This window comes from Miniopterus natalensis, chromosome 8, assembly GCF_054644295.1.
Source record: "Miniopterus natalensis isolate mMinNat1 chromosome 8, mMinNat1.hap1, whole genome shotgun sequence".
NCBI lineage: Eukaryota > Metazoa > Chordata > Mammalia > Chiroptera > Miniopteridae > Miniopterus > Miniopterus natalensis.
Genome location: NC_142088.1, coordinates 6,776,035 through 6,796,493, shown reverse-complemented (window position 1 = coordinate 6,796,493; position 20,459 = coordinate 6,776,035). Strand labels below are relative to the sequence as shown.

The following is a 20,459-nucleotide window of genomic DNA, read 5'->3' as shown; positions in this document are numbered from 1 at the left end:
GTGATGGTTAAAATTATTTCAAAATATTTGAATGTAACAACATATGGGCACACCCACAATCTCTTCTCATAATTATTCACAGGAAGCCAATCGATGGAATTGTAGATCTGAAACCTATATAATTTTATTAACCAATGTCACCTCAGTAAGTTCAATTTTTAAAAATTTAAAAAGAAATTTCATTGCCTATTTAAAAAAAACCACCATGTGCAAAGCAAAACATTTAATCCCTAATGACACTTGTCGTTGAAAAGAACTGTGTCAATAATGCGCCCAGCTCTGTGTAAGCACCAGGCATACACAGGGGGCTTACATTTTGGCAAGAGAAGGGAGGAAGGGTGATGAGCCAATACAGGAGCCACGGGGGAACATGGCAGTGGGCAGGTGCCAGTCCCCCTGGGGAAGTTCACATACGCTCCTCACCTTAACTCATTCAGCCTTCAAAGAAGGAACTGTCAGGCAGGTCAGCTCTGGAGGCCTGGCTGGGGCATCACCGGTAGAAAGAGCAGGAGCAAAGCCACAGAGGTCGGGACCCACCTCTCTGATGAGCACACAGGTAAGCCACAGACAGTCCCTGCAGGGCCCTTCGCCCCATGGGGAGTTACTGGACTCCACGGGCACTAGAGTCATGGAAGGATTTTTTAAGCCAAAGAGTAACAAAATCCAATTTGCATCTCAGGGAAATGACAGCGGGATTGGAAGTGGAGGCATTCGTTGGGGGAGTAAAATTAACAAATGCACATCTTAAGATGAAACACAGGAGTGTAGGGGCAAGACGAGGCTGTTAAGACAGGTACAATGAGGCCGGAGAGGAAGGAATCCACAGGTTCTGGTGACCGAAGTTCAGGTCTTTGGAATATGGGAGGGGAAGGAACGGGCCACCACTCGCAGCCTGGACACCTGGATGTACAGAGCTCCACTCACGGAGAAGGTGGACCCGAAGGGAACCTGCCAGCCCCCAGCTGGTGGCCCAGAGCGATTCCCACTGGGCACCCTAGACCCGGTGCAACCAGCAAGCGGGGCAGGGGCCCTGCACGGAGGTTTTGATAAGAGCAGGCACCGGTGTTGGAGTCGGTGCGCAGCTTAAAGCTCTGTCCATCCTTCACGGGCAAAGGATATTGCAAAGCACCCTGCTATGGCCAGGCAGAGAAAGTCATGCTTCAAATGACATGGTCTTCTATCCCAAGAAGTTATTTCTGCCAGTGTTTTGCCCTTAGGTCATTTAAAAGGCTTTTTTCAAAAATCAGAAGGCAGCACTTCGATGCCTTTAGAAAGGGCTTCTACGAAACCAGTATTTTGATCAGTCTCGGACACTGTCCCAGGCTCAAGGGGAGCAAACTGCCCACTGCATTCAGCCTGTTTTTTGCAAAGTTTGTTTGGCAAGTTTATTAAAGTCTTATTTACTACCAAAGTTAAAGTGTTTCATTTATCACCCTTACTTCTCCGAAAATGTTCCCAGACCAAGTTCATGAACAAACAAGACAAATTTTTAGAAGGCTTGAGTTTCGGTAATGTATGATAAAGCTTTTGGAGACAGAAAATTATAAGTATGAATAAGGTTGAAAATGGCTTAAATTTCAGGTGCTCAGAAATATGTAACATGCCATAGCATGGTTTAAAAACATCAATAAATGGGTCAAATGCAGCAGGTACATCAAGAAGGTGTTGCCTCTTAAAATGTGCATTTTCTATTTTTACTAGAAAATATTCTTAAATTGTCATGTTAGGGACAAGACTCATTTGAAATGTGTTCTGCATATAAGGGCACATTCCTAAGCAATGTTTGACCAGGAAACTATTTCTTATAAACAAGCTTTTAATTGAGTTTTCCTTCTCGCAGTTATTTTTAAGTGCATCGAAACAGCACAGAAATGAGTGTCACTGTCTCATGAGAAAGGTCTTTCATTTTCTCTAAAGTGACTATTTTTTTAAATGAGAAAGGCAAGTTCCCTAAAAATATTTTCCAACAAGTCTTCTGATATTTAAGATTAGACCACTGACATCTTGGCAAAACAGAAAACAAATCCTTTGCTATTCAGAAAACTCATTAATGGACATATCTACTAAATTTTATAGAAAATATTAATGCCAAGTGGCACCTGCTGCCTTGGTATAAAACGGATAGAACATATAAGAATGTTTTTAGAAGTGGGAGAACAGGATGCTCCTATGAAAACCAGTAACAGGAACATAAAATTGTAGGTTGCCTGTTTAAAGGTAGCCCCACGGCTTCCTGGGGGGGTGACTGTGACTTACACGAATCTTCTCACCTACGTTTAATTAAGTCGGCCTGCATTTTCCCCCAAGTGCTTAATAAGAGCTCTGCCACTTCCCCTGTGAGAAGCTATTATGTGCAGGAAGCAGAGTGTCCACTGCGGGCTGTGAGCCAGCTCTGCAGGGACCGCTGGGGACCTGCGAGATGCTTTGCATGAGCCGTATGCCGCCTGAGGACACCTCATGTGGCATCCATCCCCTCACCACGCACACACCAAAGACAAGCTGGACCCCGACTGGGGAAAAGCCGCCTGCTTGGAAGTTCCCTGCCACGGGAAGTCAATTTTTGTGAATCACTGTCTTAATATTCATTAACGGCGTTTAGGCTTTTAATCCCTTCCTGGATATATTTTTTCCATAATTGCTACTTTTCAAAAGGGCTGCCAGAGTAGGCATCTCTATTCTCCGACAAACGCAGAGGGAAACATAATGTTTTACGCTCATCTGCAGTGTGTTTATGCTAATGTCGCATCCCTGAAACAGGGCAACGTGGTTCTTTCGGGCACAGTGATTCATTCCGCTTTCAAATGCACTGTTCACGCTGGCTGCCTGGATCTTTTTTGTTGTTGTTGTTGTTTAATCCCCTTGGGTCATAGTTTTACAATTATTTAAAGTGCATGGAAAAAATAGATTACAGAGGGAATCATTTTGAAATGTTGGAAATCTCTACTTTGCAGTTTCATTTGTCAGCCTATTTATTTTTTCATGCAAAATGCATCCAGAAGCCCCCTGTATTCCAGAGGAATTGACTTCAATTATCTGAGGTGCTAGTAAGCAATGAATGGAGTTTTCAGTAAGGTAGTTTGTAATCTGGCCTTTATCATCTCCTTGCCTTCCTGTGAATTAGCATCCTTTTAAATATAAAGTTAGCTCTTCTGCCCTCCTCAACAGAATAAGGACATCTGGTTTCATCCAGATGGGTGGGTCTGACCACATCCGTGCATGCAGCATTTGCTTAACCTGCCCAGGACCGAGGAGGGAGGTACGGAGCTGTGGGAATGAGCGCAGTGAACCCGAGCGAGCCGCTACCACGGGGTCGGAAATGAGCACCAGTAATCCCATCGCACGGCCTGTGCCACAGCCCGGGAAGGTCTCCCGGCGGCCTCTAGCCGACCTTCATGCAGACCTGGCACCTGCTGATCTTCTCGCGCTGGGCCTGGCTGTCCTTCAAGGTTTCTGGTGATGGTGCCGCGGAAAACTGCAAGTGTGGTTTGACCGCCGTCAGCCAGAAGCTGTACTTGTTTGCAAAGAAGTGGCACGTTCCCAGCCGGCCTTGGCATTCGAGGAATGGAGCGGCTCGGAAATCTTCCAGGCAGCTGCCAGGTGACGTGAGCGCCTGCCCTCCTCCTTGGTCCCCAGCGCCTGTGTGCTACCAGGACAACAGGAGAGAATTAGGGCCCAGATACACGCAGACAACCCCAGGCCCGAGCAGGGACGTGCCGGGGCCTGGGCCTGACGTTTTCATTTTTCCTGAAATTACTCCAGCAAGACCAAACTCGACCTGCTGAGGAAAAGAGCAGCAGGGAAGAGCTGGGTGTGCGCACAAATTTCAACCTCTCCCCCACCGATGGCCGAATCGATTCCTGCTTCTAAACTGTACCCCAGTAGGAGAAAAACCACACCTGCCAATGAGGAGCAGCCAGCCCTGCGGCTCAGCAGGCTACGGCGTGGGGGCCCCTGGCGACCGCCCGCCCTGCCGCGGCCTGTGGGGCCGCAGGGACTCACCATGAGGAAGGAGTACCCGATCCAGAGGCTGCGCCAGGCGCGCGGACACGGCGGGATGGCCTGGTCCTGGCTGTGCAGCGCCACCGCCTGCGCCGGGGCCTCGCACACGGCGCAGCGGCTGATGTAGGGGCGGATGTCCTCCCCGGCCAGCGGCGACATGGGCAGGGGCGCGGCGCTGGCCAGCCAGTAGGACTTGTCGTTTCTCCGGGCGTAGTGGCAGACTTGGTGGATGTTGCAGTAGGCGAAGGGCAGTGTGCTGAACACCGGGAGGCAAGACCCCGCCAGACCTTGGGAAGGAGGCGAGACCACGTGGCATTGGAGTCGCCTGTCCCGGTGCCCCCAGCGACCTTCCTGCGTGTTTGCAGACACGCGGCCCAGCGCACGGACACCCTGGCCCAAGTCTACTTCTGTGCGGGCGAAAGCGGGTATGGGCCTGACCGTTTCGGCCACCTCCCTGGACCCTCGGGCCAGCCCTCCTTCCCGCACCCACCCATGACTCAGAGCCAAGCACTCAGCCAGGTGGGGGGCGCCGTGAGCACCTCCCTGCCTCCCCCCCCCCCCCCCCAGGCTCCGGGCCCGGCCTGGCGGGGAAGCTGGAGGAGCACACGGGCCATGAACCTACAGCTGGACAAGCCCCGAGAAAGAGGAGTGCGGGGCGGGACCCACGGGCGGGACAACAGAGGGAGGGATGTGACGCTAGGAGCCGAAACACGAAAGAGTCGGGCAGGTGCGGGGATGGTGGGACTATTCAAAGCCCCTGCAGAGTAAAGAGGGTCAGAGATAGGGAGGGAGGGTGGGGCTCAGAGGACTCAGAGGCATTCCGGGGGGAGGTGGGAGTAGAGGTCTGTGTGTCTGTCTGTCTCGAGGGTGTCCAGAAGCCAATCAGACAGAGCATGGGTGCTGTGCCTGTCTGGTTAAGGGATTTTCTCCCAAGGGCTCTGCAGAGCTTTGCCACACGCGCTCTGGCTCGAACAGGGCAGAGAAGGGAGGCTGCCGGCGCCGAGGCCAGGCAGGAAAGGGACTGAGGGCAGGAAGGAGAGAAGAGAAATCAAGTCAGACACGAATGTGACTTCCTTTCCCCAGGCCCCTCTGAGGGGAAAGGCCTGCTGACCCCAAGGGAGAAAAGGGGAGGGACATGTCAGTAGCTGCCACCTCCAGGCCTGCACCCTTGGACCATAACAGCCCAGTGAGGGGTCACGGCCCAGTGAGAGCCGTGACAAAACTCACTCCACCAGCACCCATCCCTGTTGGCATCTCCTTCCTGTGCCCGCCACCCCAACCTTCATCACCAGGAAATACGGTGCCTGCCGGCACCCAGTGCTTAAACTCTCGGCGTCAGTCTCACAAATCTGCCGTTGCAAACTGACGAACGGCACCAAGAAATGACTCCAGCTCCCATTGTCATGGACAACGCAGCTGGAGTGGGGTGGGGAGCGGGTGCCGCGAACACCACGCCACGTAATCGCCGGGGTGCTCCCATGCACCATTTGCAGGAAGAAGTAAAAACTGCATTTTAGATCAGTTACATCTCACTCACTGTCTTTTTTTAAAAAACCAGTAAGTAGTCAGATAATAATAACAGTAGCCAGAACGAGCTGCTTTGGCACGGCACAGGACGCCAGGTTTAACAGAATTCATTGAGGATTCCCCTGGTAGTGTAAACGGAGAAAAAATCCCACAGAAGAGGAGCGATCATTTAAGGTCTTCACGAATTTGTGAAATTAACCGGCCAGTTTGACCCTCAGGCAGTGGGCACGGGCGACCAGCTGCTCTGTACGTACCCAGGTCCTGACTGTGAGCCCTCTCCTGTCCTTCCAGGTAGAGCAGACTGTAGCCCGTCCAGAGCCTGGGCATGCCCATGGGGCAGGCGGGCTCTCCGTCCGTCTGACTGTGGAGAACCAGGAGGAAGCCGCTGAGGTATCCAGGGCCGAACCCTTTGGGCCCAGGATCCCCAATGGGCCCAGGAGGGCCTGCAGGAATAAAGAAAAAAATGAAGGTCGCTTAGGGAGTTCAGTTTCACAGACACTTCGGAGCACCTCTGCCTGGTGCATCGCTGAGCACTGGGGGCGGAGAGGGGGCACAGCAGCGCCCACCGCAGGTGCCCCCTCACCTGCAGCAGTCTGCGCGCAGCTCACTCAGCAAGGATTTACTCCAAACAGCATCCAGGAGGCTGGGCTACGTTAGCATAAAAACAAAACAGACAAAACGCCCTGCCCTCCTAGAGCTCACACTCCACTTGGAGAAATGACAGACAATGCTCATAATAAAGAGGTAAAGTGTGAATATGTTAAAGTAAAAAGTGTGAATGAGGCCTGCTCCTGGGTTTCGTTTGACCCACCAGGATTTCCCAAGCTGAGGTCTTGGACTTGAAAAGCAGAGTGTAGGCAACGCTGGGCGGCATTTCCACGTGGCAACCACAGGCCCGGGCTGAGCTGTGGCTTTCAGACTGGGCTCCTCCCGGCTGCAGACCCCGCCCAGCCCTCCTCACCCCTTCTCATTACTAGCCTGGCACTGCAGACACTCTCGAAATCAAGACTGTGTCCTTGGGTCTTTAGGTCCCTGGAGCCTAACGTATGTCCTGGTGCATTCTACTTCAAATTTCTGTTCTGAAGGATCTTCTCTCCCCTCCCACGGTGCCCACTCCCAAACCTGTTTCTTAGGAAAGAGGCTTGCATGCTATATACATTTATCGATGGGTGTACAATAGTGAAGTAAACTCAGAAAACCAGAGGCCAGGTGACTTGGCCAGTGTCCAGGGCGGGACCCCCTCCGCCATCGCCAGCGTCTTCAGCACAGCCTCTCAAAGATGGGCACACAGCAGGTGCCAGGCTTACCTTGGACAAGGGAGCAGCTGCGATGGCTGAGCCTTTTGTGATAATGTGTAGTGTGTGGGGAAAGACTGAACTGGAGACAGGGCCTCGACTTGTTTTTATGACAAGTGTCAGACAGCTGTGACAGGTGAGCAAGTACATGGGGATACGGCCTAGTTCATTTTTGCTGTTTCCATCTCTCTAATACCTGGTGAGTTGTGATCTAAGGCAAATGCTTTTCACAGGATCCGTTTGGGAAGCTGCTTGAGAGGCGGGGGCCTTGCACACAGTTCCCAGATCAGCTTGTCAGAGGAAAGGCGAGAAACTGAAACCTTACCTGGTGCTCCAGGGCAGCCGGCTTCTCCCATGTCACCTCTGTGTCCCGGAGGCCCAGGCGGCCCTGGGATGCCATCCTCACCCCTCCTGCCGTCCAGCCCGGGCTGTCCCTTGCACCCTGCATAAAGCCCACGGTGGCAGTGGTGAGAACAGTAAGACACCTGGCAGTCAGTCGGCAGCATCCTCAAACGCGAATGCATACACAGTGTTCTGGGGTCTCGTTAAAATGTGGTTCCGACCCAGCAGGTCCGGTGTGACCATACTTTGAGTAGCAAGGATGGAGAGGGCTCTTCGTTACCAGGTTATTAGGCCAACCTCCTCCCATCTGTGCTCCTGGACAATTCTGGTTGCTCTAAGCCCAATCTTTCCTTAAAGGCTCTGCTCAAATGCCAGCCCCTGCTGGGGTCTTAGCAGTCCTGCACCCCTCCACACAGGGACTCACTGCTCCTTGGCTCATTCCCCTAAAGCCTTTTGCTTGAAACTCCTTTAAAACCAAACTATCATCTCCCATCATTTAGCATTACTTAGGTCCTGCTGGCCATTTCTGCCACGAGGCTGCGGGACCCAGGGTGGGGGGAACACATCCGATTCACATTTGTGTTGCTCACACCTAGGTCTCCACCGCACTGGATATGAAGAGTACTTTATGAAGTACTATATCCACCGTACTTTATGAAGAGCAGAGGGAATCCAGAAGCACTTCCTGAACTGAACTTACAGAACCCCGTGATAGGTAGTCGTCTTCTTGAAAGCTGTTCTATTACAGGTAGGCAGGGGAGGGGGAGCCCAGCTCTCAATAATGCGAATATATACACAACGAGGCAGCTGGGCTTTGAAAGCAGATCAAGTGATGAGCTCCCCTGCCTGAGAGCTTTATCCACGCACGCCAAGAGCCAAAGCAAAGAGAAGTGACTGCCCATCCCCAGGGCCCAGGGGCTGTCGGAGAAGGTGGCTCCAGTGGACACCAATTCACTTAGTGCACACACACCGGTGCAGTGCAGCAAGTACACACGACAGCCCCGTGTCACTTTGAGGAGGGCTCCAGAGCTGGGCACCACCCAAGGACTACTCAGATTCCAGCAGAGGCATCTCAGAGGCCCTCCGCTACCTGGGTTTGGGACACAGGAGAAAAACAGGTGGTGCAAAATTCCTTCTTCTAATTCCTAAGCTAAAAAGAGCTGAAACTACAGCCGGGCAGTGGGAAAATGGGAAAGGAATGGCCTTGGGCCTCTTAGGATACCTTGCACACAGGTTATCTAGAATCAGGGGCACTGCCAATTGGTCTGAAAAGATCAGTGACCACCAGATGACCAGCCCAGCAGCCCGGGCTCCCTAATCACTTTGTAAATTATCCAGTGCGGTGGAGATATGAGAAAATAAACGATTTGGAGGACACTTTTCAGAGGAATGGTTTCGTTTAAATACTTAAATAAGGATCCTGCTACCCTGACAAGGATTGAGCAATGTTCAAATCAATTAAATAAACAGTGCAGTCATTGCCATAATTTAGAGTGATCCACCCTCACCCTCCTCCTAGGCTGCATCTCCTTCCCCCACTTGTAAGCTGTTTCTGCTCCAGGGAACCTCTGTTCAGTTGTTTTTCACTGAAAATCAAGTTAACAGCTATTAATGACCATGAATAGAGCATCTACTCTGTTGGGCTAAGAAGTTTCAAAGCCTCATGTCCCAAAGCTGCCCAAGAAAAGACTTAAGTAGAATTTCAACAAAACAGTGGAAGGGACGGGTCGATCCAGTTAGTACATGATTAAACCTTTGCGTAAACGTAGAAAAAATAGACAAGCAGAAGGAAATTTTCATTACCTCTTCCTCACTAGTTGTTTAGGCTCCAGAAACAAATAAACAAACAAAAAACCTACATAGCAAAACAATATGTATAAATACAAATAATGAGCAATTGGTGTCAGGCTCGTACCTGCTCCTGGAGGGCCTCTCATCCCGGGGAGCCCCATGGCTCCTTCTGGTCCTCTTGGGCCTGGTACCCCAGGAAGCCCTGGGATTCGGGGGCAGGCATCCAAATCCGCAGGTGGCCCCGGCTTACCTGAAATTGGGAGTTGCCACTTGTGTGATGGATTCAAATGATTACAAAGGAGCCCCTTCTGCCATCTCAAATCAGACGGGCTCCCGACACTACACATATCGAGAACGTTCAACAGTCCTACACAAGGTCCATGGGGGTGGGACTGTGTTCATATCGGTGCGTGAAGAACTTTCAGAAAGCATTTTGTTGAATAAATGATTCAGTAATTGAGTGAATGGGATCTCAGAGGAAGCAGAAGTATGAAATCGTGAAGGTCAGTTGACAACACTAATTTGGTGACCTCCACGGGACTGATTTCCAATCTTTGGGCCACCTGTGGGGCGCCAGCCACAGGTGGTGTGGGGAGAGGTACTGGTGTGTTCCTAATGCTCAGCTTAAAGTCTCTGGTTCCTTCCTCTACGCTGCAGCCAGGAGGGGTTCCACAGTGTCTGTCACTCAGAGAGGGCACTGCAGGGTCGGTAGAGGCACTAAAGCATGACTGAACCTTGACGGCATGCTGGAGTTCTCCAGGGCGGTTATAAAACACTGATGCCTGCGTCCCGCCCCAGAAACACTGGTGGAATTGGTCCAGGACAGGGCCTGGGCAGTGACACAAGCTTGGTTGTACAATAAACCCAGCTGGGGAGCTTTTCAAAAGTATTAGTGCTGGGACCCATCTAGATTTATTAAATGGGAATTTCTGGGGGTGGGACCCAGGCATCAGTAATGTTTTCCCAGATGATTCCACGTGGGCCAGGACCGAGAAGCGCCGGTGTCAGGCTGCGGTTCTGACTCCAACACACCAGGATCATCTGGCGGGTCTGTTAGAGCTCAGAGCGCCGAGCCAGCAGGTCTGGGTGGACCCCGCTTCCGCGCATCTAACATGTTCCCGGTGAGGCCGCTGGTGCCCATCTGGGATCTCGTTTCTAGAACCCTGCTCTAACAGCTTGAAAGGTTTTCCTTCTTGGTTCCATTCACATCTTTACGGCATTTTTTCTAAAGCTTCATTCAGTCCCCCTACGGACAATCCAGCAGCAAGAAAAGATAGCCCCAGGCAATCACGGTATCAGCTAACATGTACCGGGTGCTTGAGCGGCCACCAGGCCCCGGGCTCAGTGCCTGACGATCACAGGCTCCCAGGCAGCCTGTGCGTATGCGCAGCTGCTACGAGGGCGTCTCAGGAAAGCTCAGGCTCAGGTAAACGAGTGACGCATCTGAGCTAACACTTGGCAGAGCCTACATTAGAACCCAGGATGTTCTGGCTCCAAACCCGAGTTCTTCAGGGCCGCACCATGTGCCTGGAGAGCTCTTAACACCTGTGTGATAAATGCTAAGAAATGCAACATGTTTTAAAGTACACTATCTATAGGTTTTCTTAAAATTCATACGAATGCGCAAAATAATTTTAAGAACAGCATTGATAAAGCAGCGAGAATGTTCTAGAAAATGCGGCCACAATCGTAAGGTTTTAGTCTCCACAGTGGTTAGTGTGCCTGTGCAGGCTGAACTTGAGCCCTATAAGGACTTTGGAATTTAGCCCCTTGTGAGGTTTTGTGTGAAACCACACAACACAGAGCTGGATGTACCTTTACTGTACGCAGAGCTTACTGTAAAACTAGGCTCCTCCACCCTGGGCGACCTGAGAGAAATGCAGGTGACTATTTCCCGTGATCCCCGAGTCACCTGGCGAACGAGGGTGGTCGCTCACCAGTGGTGAGCTAGTGGAGGAAGCAGGCAAGGGAAGCGGGTGAGCATGCGGCTGGTAATTCCGATTTAGGATTTTGCTGTTACCCTCAAATGAGCTGACGCAGTCACAGGGAGGCAGTAGGACTGAAGTGCAAACTCATTAAATATGCAACTGTAGTGTTTAAATATCAACGTTTAAAATAGCAGGATTTTTTTGTAAATTATGATTTTGCTTTTCTTTCCTTCTTAATAAACCAGAAGTTGAAAGAGAGGGGCCAAGGCATCGCTTCTAAGCGCCCTAAAAGTAACCGAGGGCACCCGTAGCCAGGGCGGCTTTCGGGGGGGCTGCTGCGGGGCGGGGAGGGGGAAACACGGGCATTCACAGCTCTGCTTTCTCCCTCCCAGAGCCGCTCACGCTCCCTGAGCATGCCAGCCACAAAATAGCATGTTGTTTTGCACCGTGGAGGATTAGACAAAGAGTGGAAAGAACAAAGACATTGCATTTGAACACACAAAGGAATTTGCTCCTTGAAAATGGACTTCTGGTGCCGCAGCAAAGGCTTGTGCCAGCCCCTCGCTGGGCGTTCAGGACCCGTCTGCTCATGCGCGGGTGCTGCTTACTTTAGGGGTGTTCTGTGCACGTACACTTATAAAAGCAGCTCCCATCGGTGTGACCGTGGCATTTGGCAGAGAAGGCACTCATGCTCTGTGCCTGCTCTGAAATTATGTTAGCTGAGAATCCAGTGCCCTGGCAGCCCGTAATGAGGCTCAGCATCGGGACAGTCTAATACGGGGTTACTAGATCTGTAACGAGCAAGCAGAGGCATTAAAGCCTAAAATAATTACAGGACCCCACGAAATGCGGTGAAAAGGGGAAGTACAGGAACCACTGGAAATCAGATTTACAGGAAATTATTCATTTTATAGCAACACTTACCTCTGTAACCTGGAGAGGTCCAAAGGCAAACACCGAGGCCCACAATGATTTTCATACAGTGGAAAGAGATTTTTAAATTGTGAGTTAGGACAAACGTGAAATAGATTGTTTGAGAACATAAATAATTAGTTTGAGGATATCGTCAATGACAAGTAGCATGATGACATCTTACTGACATAAAAACCCACATAAGGTGTCCAGTGGGTGGCTCAGGTGGTTGGAGCATCACCCTGTGCACCCAAAGGTGGTGGGTTTGCTTCCCTGTCAGGACACATACCTAGGTTTTGGGTTCAGTCCCTGGTTGGGGCATGTATGGGAGGCAATCGATCGATGTTTCTCTCTCTCTTCTCTCTAAAATCAATAAACATTTTTAAAAGTTCATATAGTATTTCTAACAAGAACAGCTATGATTTAGTAATAGAGTTTTCATATCTAGAAAAACCTGAAATGAAACTCTCTTGTGCAATATATAATTTGAGTTGATTTTTTATGGCAAATATGCACTAATTTAATGTATATAGAAATTCTGTCCATTGGAAGGCTTCTGAAGATTCCATATTAATTTGACAAGTTTTGGGGGTTGTGCAAAGAAAGAAAATACGATATGAATCGGAGCATAAGCTCTCAGTCATGTTGGGCTATGATCCACCATAGAGCAGTGCATTTTATTTATTCTCTGGACTAGAGTCCTAATTTAGAGAACTGCAAAATATCCTGAACCAACACCACATTACCATAGTATTGATTTAGGATCTTGGAAAATATTACTTCTGCCCATCTCAGATACACAGGTCTGTTTGCCCTTTCAACAATCCCTTGGCTTGTTTTGACACTGTGATGAAAACGTGTTGTCTATGGGGTTTAAATGAAATAGCCTTTCAGCTTCATAGGCATTAATGTACTTTGCAGAAAATGTTAAATAAAACATCCAGCAAAATCAATGGGCATTCAGGGCTAGGAACTGAATATACAATCCTCACATAACAATAATCCAATCAGCCTTTGCCTCTCGGGTGAGGGAAAATAGATGTATTCATCTTTGAAACACTATATGCAAAATCAACTCTTAAGTGTTCAAACTTACTCATTTTAATAGTAAATATTAGTTTACCAAGCAGGAGACTTGGTAGTGCAGCCTCAAGTAAATATAACCTTTATTTCAAAGAGACTGAACTCACAAGACTTTGTGGTAACTTAAGGAGGGTTTGCTTAGACGAGGTGCCCCGTGTGGGCTGCTGGGTGGAGGTGACGAGACATCAGCCGCTCACCTGGAGGCCCTGGGGGGCCTTTTCTGCCGGGAGGGCCTGGGCAGCCCTTCTCTCCAGGCGACCCGGGAAATCCGTGCGGCCCCTGCGGCCCCGGGAATCCCACTGGTCCTAAAAGGAACATACGAAAACCAAGGGCGGGGGATGCAGCGATGCAAGGGCAGTGACAGTTGGATGGACTGGGTTCCAAGGCTCACGCCACCAAAACGCAGGGCACAGCTGCCTCCGGGTGAGAGCAGCCTCTATCTTTTTTCTGCAAAGCTGACAAGAACTGCCTTTGTCTGAAGGAAACGCCAGAATCCGTCAAAGGGACTCAGGAAAATGGTTTCATGATCAAGACAGAACTAAATGAGAATGAAGAAAGAGCCGTGTCATCCTGAACTTTCTCTGGAGACAAAGGACTGCAAGTGAAGGGAAAATTGGGGGAGACGCTCAGCTACCTGGGGACAACAGCCTCGCAGACCTGAGGCCCCCCCGCTCTCTCCCTCTGGGTTTCCGCCACCCCAGCCATTCAGTGGCCGGCACGTGCTGTCCCCTGTCGTCTCTCCTGTCCACGAAGTCCGTGCGAATCAAGCTCACCTCCTGCTACATCTTTTAATGACACGTGGAGCTTGCCTTATGTTCCTATTGTTCAGTTCTGGTCTAGGAGGTTATCGAGCATGTTTTTAGGGGTTAAAGATGAACTTGTACTTCTCTTACTTGGCCAACAGTGACCGGAACTTCAGGACTCTTTGGAAAGGCAGGGCATTTGGGAAATGTAGCCACTGGTTCAACAGAAAATTAGAATTTGCTCCTGGTTGCCCAGTACCCCAGGCCCTCAAGGGCAAGATAACAGAAGCCTCCACGTACCACTTAAGGAACAACTTGTGCGTTCATACCTTTCGGGCCGTCGTGTCCATCGCATCCTGGGAAGCCTTTGCGTCCTGGGGGGCCTGGCGGGCCCGGGGGGCCTGGAGGCCCTGGCAGACCACAGTCACCTGGATCCCCTCGCAGGAGGTCAACGCTCCCAGGGGCCCCTGGAGGCCCAGGCGGTCCTGCCCACGGGGAGGAGGCAGAAAGATTCTATCAGTCAAAGACAGACGAGTGTGCTGGCCGCCTGAGAGCCTCTTAAGGAACGTGATTTAATGGTTTGCAAGCCAGGGATGGAGGGAATTAGAAGGGTAAGAAAACCAATGTGTCAGAAGTAAAACAGGGAGTGGGCCTCATGGAGCCCCAGAAATGGTATAAATGGTCTGCTGGTGGATGTTGGGCAGAATGAACCTCAGCAAAGCCTTCCCTCCCCCCAGAGCTTTCCTTTGGAAGTACCCGTTTATGCTTTTCGTTTGCACTGCCATCCCACCGCTGTAACAACACAGAAGGTAGGTAGGTAGGTAGGTAGGTAGGTAGGTAGGTAGATAGATAGATAGATAGATAGATAGATAGATAGATAGATAGATCATAGATCATAGATAGATAAATGATAGATGATAGATCATAGATCATAGATGATAGAGATGATAGATAGATAAATGATAGATGATAGATAGATAGATAGATGATAGATAGATAGATAGATAGATAGATAGATAGATAGATAGATAGATAGATAGATAGATGATAGACAGATAGATTAGATAGGTAGATAGATAGATAGATAGATAGATAGATAGATAGATAGATAGATAGATAGATAGACAGACAGATGATAGACGATGAATAAAAGCGTGATAGGCGTTATGAGAAAATCTGGCTGACGTGAAAGAAATGTTCACTCAATTAAACTAATAATCCTATTTGAAAACAAGTGTCTACATGTAATAATTGGGCCCAAATTTTATTCTACTGTACTGTGCTTTTTTAGCACTTGCATTTTTTGCAGTCAAACAGAATCGTATAATATTGTATCCGCCTTCACTAAAATGCTAAGCACGTAAGGATGGTGCTGTGTCTCCATCCTTAAGCACGTAAGGAAGGTGATTATCTGCATTCAGCACAACGCTGCGCTGAGCATGCTCTTCCCCCACTTCCCCGCCCAGCTCTGGTCCAACCCTGTTTGGTTAAATATTGCCTTGCCAGAGTGTGTCCCTGCGAAGTGATGAGAGCGACAATATGGACTGGTGGCAGCGCCTGGAGAGCTCTGTCTCTGTGTGTATGCCAGGCCCGGGGCTACTGCTCTGGGCAGGTGGCAGAGGTTTGGGGGGCAGGTGCAGAGACCCACACACACCAGCGATGGAGGGGTCGCTCTGACTCACAGTCTGTGCTCACCAAGAGGTGGTCTGATGGGGCTGAAGTAGGAGAGTGAGAGGCCTGGGCTCTGGTCCTGGGTATGGCCCTGCCGGCCACCGCGGCCCACACTCCCACATGCCCAGTAAGGGAGATGCTAAGGTGCTCCTACTCTGCCATTCTCTGGTCCTACCTCCCTACAGATCTGGTGGCATCTAAGGAGAGCGTCACTGCCAACCTCTGCCAGGGTTTTTCTGTACCTCTGGGACCATCAGGGCCAGGGGGTCCTGGATCTCCAGGTGGACCCGGGTCAGGAGTGTCAGCCTTTGGAGTTCTTCCAGTGGCACCTGCAGGTCCAGGTGGCCCAGGTCTCCCTGAGGATGAACATGTTCCGACGTGAGCCTCATTACATTTGGAGGGTTTTGGTTTCATTATTGAGAGAGAGACAAAGCATTCTACCTCTTACCTGGAGGGCCTGGGGGGCCTTTTTCTCCAAAGAGGCCTGGAGGAGAGATTCCTGGGCTCCCGGGGTCGCCGGTCTCCCCTTTCGGCCCAGGCATTCCCATTGGACCAGGTGGGCCCATTTCACTCAAACCTTAATGGAGAGAGCAGCATTAGCACTGTGTCTTCTCCTTGTTTGTCCCTGTCATTGGGGTGTGACCCAGAAGCAGCTGCTTCTGCTGAGACCAACCCCAGTTCCAACAGTGACCCAAATGGCTGTATACATTTCCCGGGTCACCACTTACTCTCTTAAGACCCATCACCCTGGTCAACCATAGGCTTGATTTACTTGATAGTTATTTTCTGGATTTAAACAAACAATAACAACAACTTAGTGACAATACCAATCCTTTACCTTCTACAGTGGAAGGAGTGAAAACAAAGGAGATCCAACAATGAGCAATTAGGAATAAACTAGTTTGAAAATGAAGGTGGAAAGTGACATTTAAATAGAATTACTGTAGGGTTGCACATTGCAAAGACAAAACATCACTGGTTTCTTGGAGGAGACACACATTTTATCAGACTATTCAGAACAGCCACTAAATGAATCCTAAGTGGCCTAAATTTTACTTCTTGACTTTCCATAGTGTACAAAGACTCAGCAGATTCAAACTAGCAGCACAGCAATTCAACCCTTTACCCAGGGTCCCTCAAATCTACATGTCTGATGGTTAGCTATTTTTCTGAGAAAGTAATGCAACAAATTTGCATTATATTAAAATAGCGGAATGAGCTAAAATGCAGTTGTCTATCATTATCTATTTGTGATGTCAAAAATAACAGCAATTTGTTCAGGTAATTTGTTTTAGCAGCAGGCTGTTTGAGGGATGCTGAAAGTACTAATTAGACCCATGTGGTTGTACTTGGCATTACTACACCTAAAACAAAACAATACCAAAAAAAAATCCAGACTATTTGTTCTTCATAACATTGTGAAATCTAGCTCCACCTAAGCAATTATTCAGGGTATTTTCAGTATAGAGATCATCCTAACCAACATCAACAAAAGGCACTGTTACCAGCGATTTCTTCTTACTTTGGGTTTTCTCAAGTGTCCTTTTTACGTAAGTCATCTTCAGCACTAAGAAGAGTGCCAATACTGTGTCTCTCAGCTAAACCAGTTTCTTCATTTCACAACCCAAGTTGTGAGCAGTGAGGAAATACCTACCAGAGGGCTGCTGATTGCAGCTAAGTCTCTCATGGAGGGTTTTGTCTTACCTGAAGCTCCTTTGGCTCCTTTCTGACCTTTTAAGCCATGCAAGCCATTCAGGCCGGGTAACCCGGGGGGACCTGCAACACATCACAGGCCTGTAACCCCCGGAGAAGACCAGCCCTTGAACTTCACTGGCCATGGTTTGCAGGCACCTCTCAGGGGAGGACCTGCTGATGGAGACAGACAGGTTCTCCAGGCGGGAACAGTGAGACCTGACGATCTACATGTCATTATCAGGACCGATAACACATTCATTTGATGGATATTTTCTGCCAAGACTGCTTAACACATCCATTTCTTTGGTTTTAAAATACTGTTGTGAGTTTATGACCATTTCAGGAGCATCTTTCTCTCTGACCAAATACAGTCTGGAATTACTGGAGTATGGTGTAGGCAGTGACCTTTGATTTTATGACAGTAAAGTCATCCTGGATGAGGAAAGAGATTGGATGGGAGCAAACCCTTTTCCCAGGTTCAGGATCTTTCCACTCCACCATGGTCTTTACATTCTAATTTCTGCAGGATCTGGTCAGGTAGCTGCAGTAAGGCAATAAGGACAGGTGGGGCCTGTGGCATACTGGGGAGTACATGCCCTAATTTTTTAAAGCACTGTGCTACTCAGAAATAACAGCCTGAAGGTCAAGTTTGGCTGCAGCTCTTTCTTGCAACCACTTCTTTGAAAGAGAATCATTCTGATGCTTCTTTTCAGAAACTAAATTTATTTCATGATGACCACTGAAAACCTCCTTCTCTGCAGTTCAATGTGGTCTCATTGATGAGATATCTGCCAACGTGACTTTACTTAAGTTGTCACTATATGTTTATCAATATATAGATATATAGCTATATATTTATAGTATGTTCATATTATAATACATAGCATATTACATTAGAGTATATAAATGTATAGATTTATAGGGAGGGAGTAGAGGGGAAAAAAGGAGGGAGAGAGGAAGGAAAGAGGGTAGCCAATATGTACTGAATATTCTGGTGCTGAGCCCTCTGCCACGTGCTTCACACGCCTCTTGCCCCACTGATTAATTTGGGGGAAGAATCTTCTCCTCAGCCCCTGGCCACGCCTGGTAACCTTTCTCTTCCATTAATGGTTCTTCCAACCAGTAGCTGTTCATTTTTTTCCAAGGCTATAAGCCCCTAGGGGCACAGCCAGCCATTCACTCAGCTCAGGACCACATCCTTTGAATGTGGTAATAAGAGCCTCAGCTTATAGGACTAACACAGAAAGCATCCCCTATGCCAGGATACCCACATAGACCCCCTCGAAAACATATGGCAGGCTTATGCTGTACAATTGTGTCTTTGGGTAACTGGTTATTTGGGATAAATTAATTGAATGCAAGATCAGATCTTAATAATCTTTCCATGTACTCAGTTGGCATCTCTCCTGGCACACAGTAGGTGCTCAATAAGTGTTTGCTGAATGAGTGAACGAATAAGTGAATGAGAAAATATGGAATGTGGAGGGTGAGGGGTTGAATGGGTGGAGAGAAAGCTTTAAAAAGAAGTGGACTGGCCAGGCATGGCTCAGCGGTTGAGCATCAACCTAGGATCCAGGAGATCGTGGTTCAATTCCCGGTCAGGGTGCATGCCCCGGGTTGCAGGCTCAGTCCTCCTTTGGGGACGTGCAGGAGGCAGACAATCAATGACTCTCTCATCATTGACGGTTCTGTCTCTCCCTCTCCCTTCCTCTCTTTGAAATAAAGATATATTTTAAAATAACTAAATAAATAAAAAGAAGTGGACTACAATTTCTATTTCATGGCACATCTTTCTGTGATAGATATGTAGTAAGATTTGGGGGAGTTAGAGGTATCCATTTCTATATAAATAATTCAAGTGCTAATTATTATCTGTTCATTAAAGCAAGTCTTCTGTGGACTTACTAGAAGATGGAAATCAGTCGGTTCCATTTTATTTATTGGAACAGTACTTGAAACAGTTATTCTATTTTTGAAGTCTAAATTTTAGGGTTGAGGGAGGTAGAAGAGGGTAGAGGGAGGATAAATGGTGATGGAAGAAGACTTGACTTGGGGTGGTGAACACATAATACAGTGTACAGATGATATGTTGTAAAATTATACATTTGAAACCTATATAATTTTATTAACCAATGCCACCCCCAATAAATTCAATAAAAAATAAAATAAACTTTAGATTGGTACAAATGGGCCATATTCTCTTGCACACCCCCATCTCCCAGCAACACTTTTAACGGTTCTGGTTTAGTTTATTTTCCAATCATCTTTCCTATTTATGAGCCAGTGTTCCAAATTTGCACCAAAAGAACACACAGACCTTCCTCATCTGCCAAATCTGGATATTTACCGCAATCTATCTGAAATGATAATAAATTTCAAGACTACTTTGCTATTTCCATGTGTTTTGATCTCTAGCCTAAGCCACCAAGATTGATGGCTCGGGGGAGCTGGCTGGGAGTGGAATGCCTCAGCTTCTGCCAACTCTCCATTGTCACATCAACACGTCCAGATCCTGGCCCTCACAGTCCCGGCCCCTCACCATTGGTGGACTGGCCGACCCTTATCTGACCCAATGTTATCTTTCTAAATTGAATGCAGCTACATCTGGGTAGGGTTCTCAGGGCAATTTTTCCTTTTTACTGAAAGCATTTTATCAATCCCATCTCTAAATCAGAAAGTTGTTCATGCATAAAATATATACAGTGCAAATGAGAGGCAATTAGGCTAACAAAGCACATTCCTTGGTAATGAGAACGTTTATTCACCTCTGTGGACGGCTTCCTGCTAACGGCCATCACTTAAGGCTGCATCTTGAGGTACTCACAGGCCGGGCTCTCCCTCCAGTCAGAGGATCTAACCTCCACTCCAGGCGTAATCGTCACCCTAGCTTCCCAATGTGTCAGCCAAGGGACTCTTTGTCACTGGATCTCTACCCGGAGGTTTTCTTCTGTCCTGAAAACACTACTCTTTCCCTACGGGCCTTTACACAGGTTTATACTTTTAATAGGGGGACCAACTTGTCCATTTTTGGTGGGGACTTTCCCAGTTCTAGCACAGGAAGTTCCACAGCCTGGGACATCCCCCCAGTCCTAGGCAACCAGGACAGCTGGTCATCCTAACGTTCGAGCTGATGGGAAAGAGAGGCCTATGTGACTATAATGGCTGAGCAGAGTTGAAAACTTATCAAAACAGATTCTGAAATGCTATTTCATTTCTTTTTTAAATTCAAAAATTGCACACGAGCATAAGACATGGTCTCCCAACCCACGGAGCTTCGGTCTCCAAATGTACTTAGTGACAGGAGCTAAATGAGGTGACCAGGAACCAGAGAGGAACAATCCCAGACTTGATAGAACAGAGGCAATTACCTCAGGACTGCTAAGTGCTGTGGGGTGGCGCAGGAGGGGAACACTCTAGTTGTAAAAAGGGAGGGAAAATGTTTCTTGGCTGGTAAAAGACATTCCAAGGTATTT

General features: G+C 48.5%; 1 protein-coding gene across 1 annotated transcript in view; it reads right to left on the bottom strand.

Moving 5' to 3' along the window:
- Positions 1-3,379: 3,379 nt before the first annotated feature.
- The window catches only part of COL4A4 (collagen type IV alpha 4 chain), a 76,777-nt gene continuing 59,697 nt past the window's right edge, over positions 3,380-20,459 (bottom strand). Inside the window, exons 37-47 of the mRNA XM_087819365.1 lie at positions 16,996-17,067; positions 15,740-15,868; positions 15,534-15,647; positions 13,950-14,105; positions 13,075-13,182; positions 11,807-11,815; positions 9,079-9,204; positions 7,147-7,263; positions 5,781-5,969; positions 4,000-4,286; positions 3,380-3,643 (exon numbers count right to left, since the gene is read on the bottom strand). Of these exons, the coding sequence (XP_087675491.1) occupies positions 3,380-3,643; positions 4,000-4,286; positions 5,781-5,969; positions 7,147-7,263; positions 9,079-9,204; positions 11,807-11,815; positions 13,075-13,182; positions 13,950-14,105; positions 15,534-15,647; positions 15,740-15,868; positions 16,996-17,067 (1,571 nt within the window). The remainder of the gene's footprint in view (positions 3,644-3,999; positions 4,287-5,780; positions 5,970-7,146; positions 7,264-9,078; positions 9,205-11,806; positions 11,816-13,074; positions 13,183-13,949; positions 14,106-15,533; positions 15,648-15,739; positions 15,869-16,995; positions 17,068-20,459) is intronic.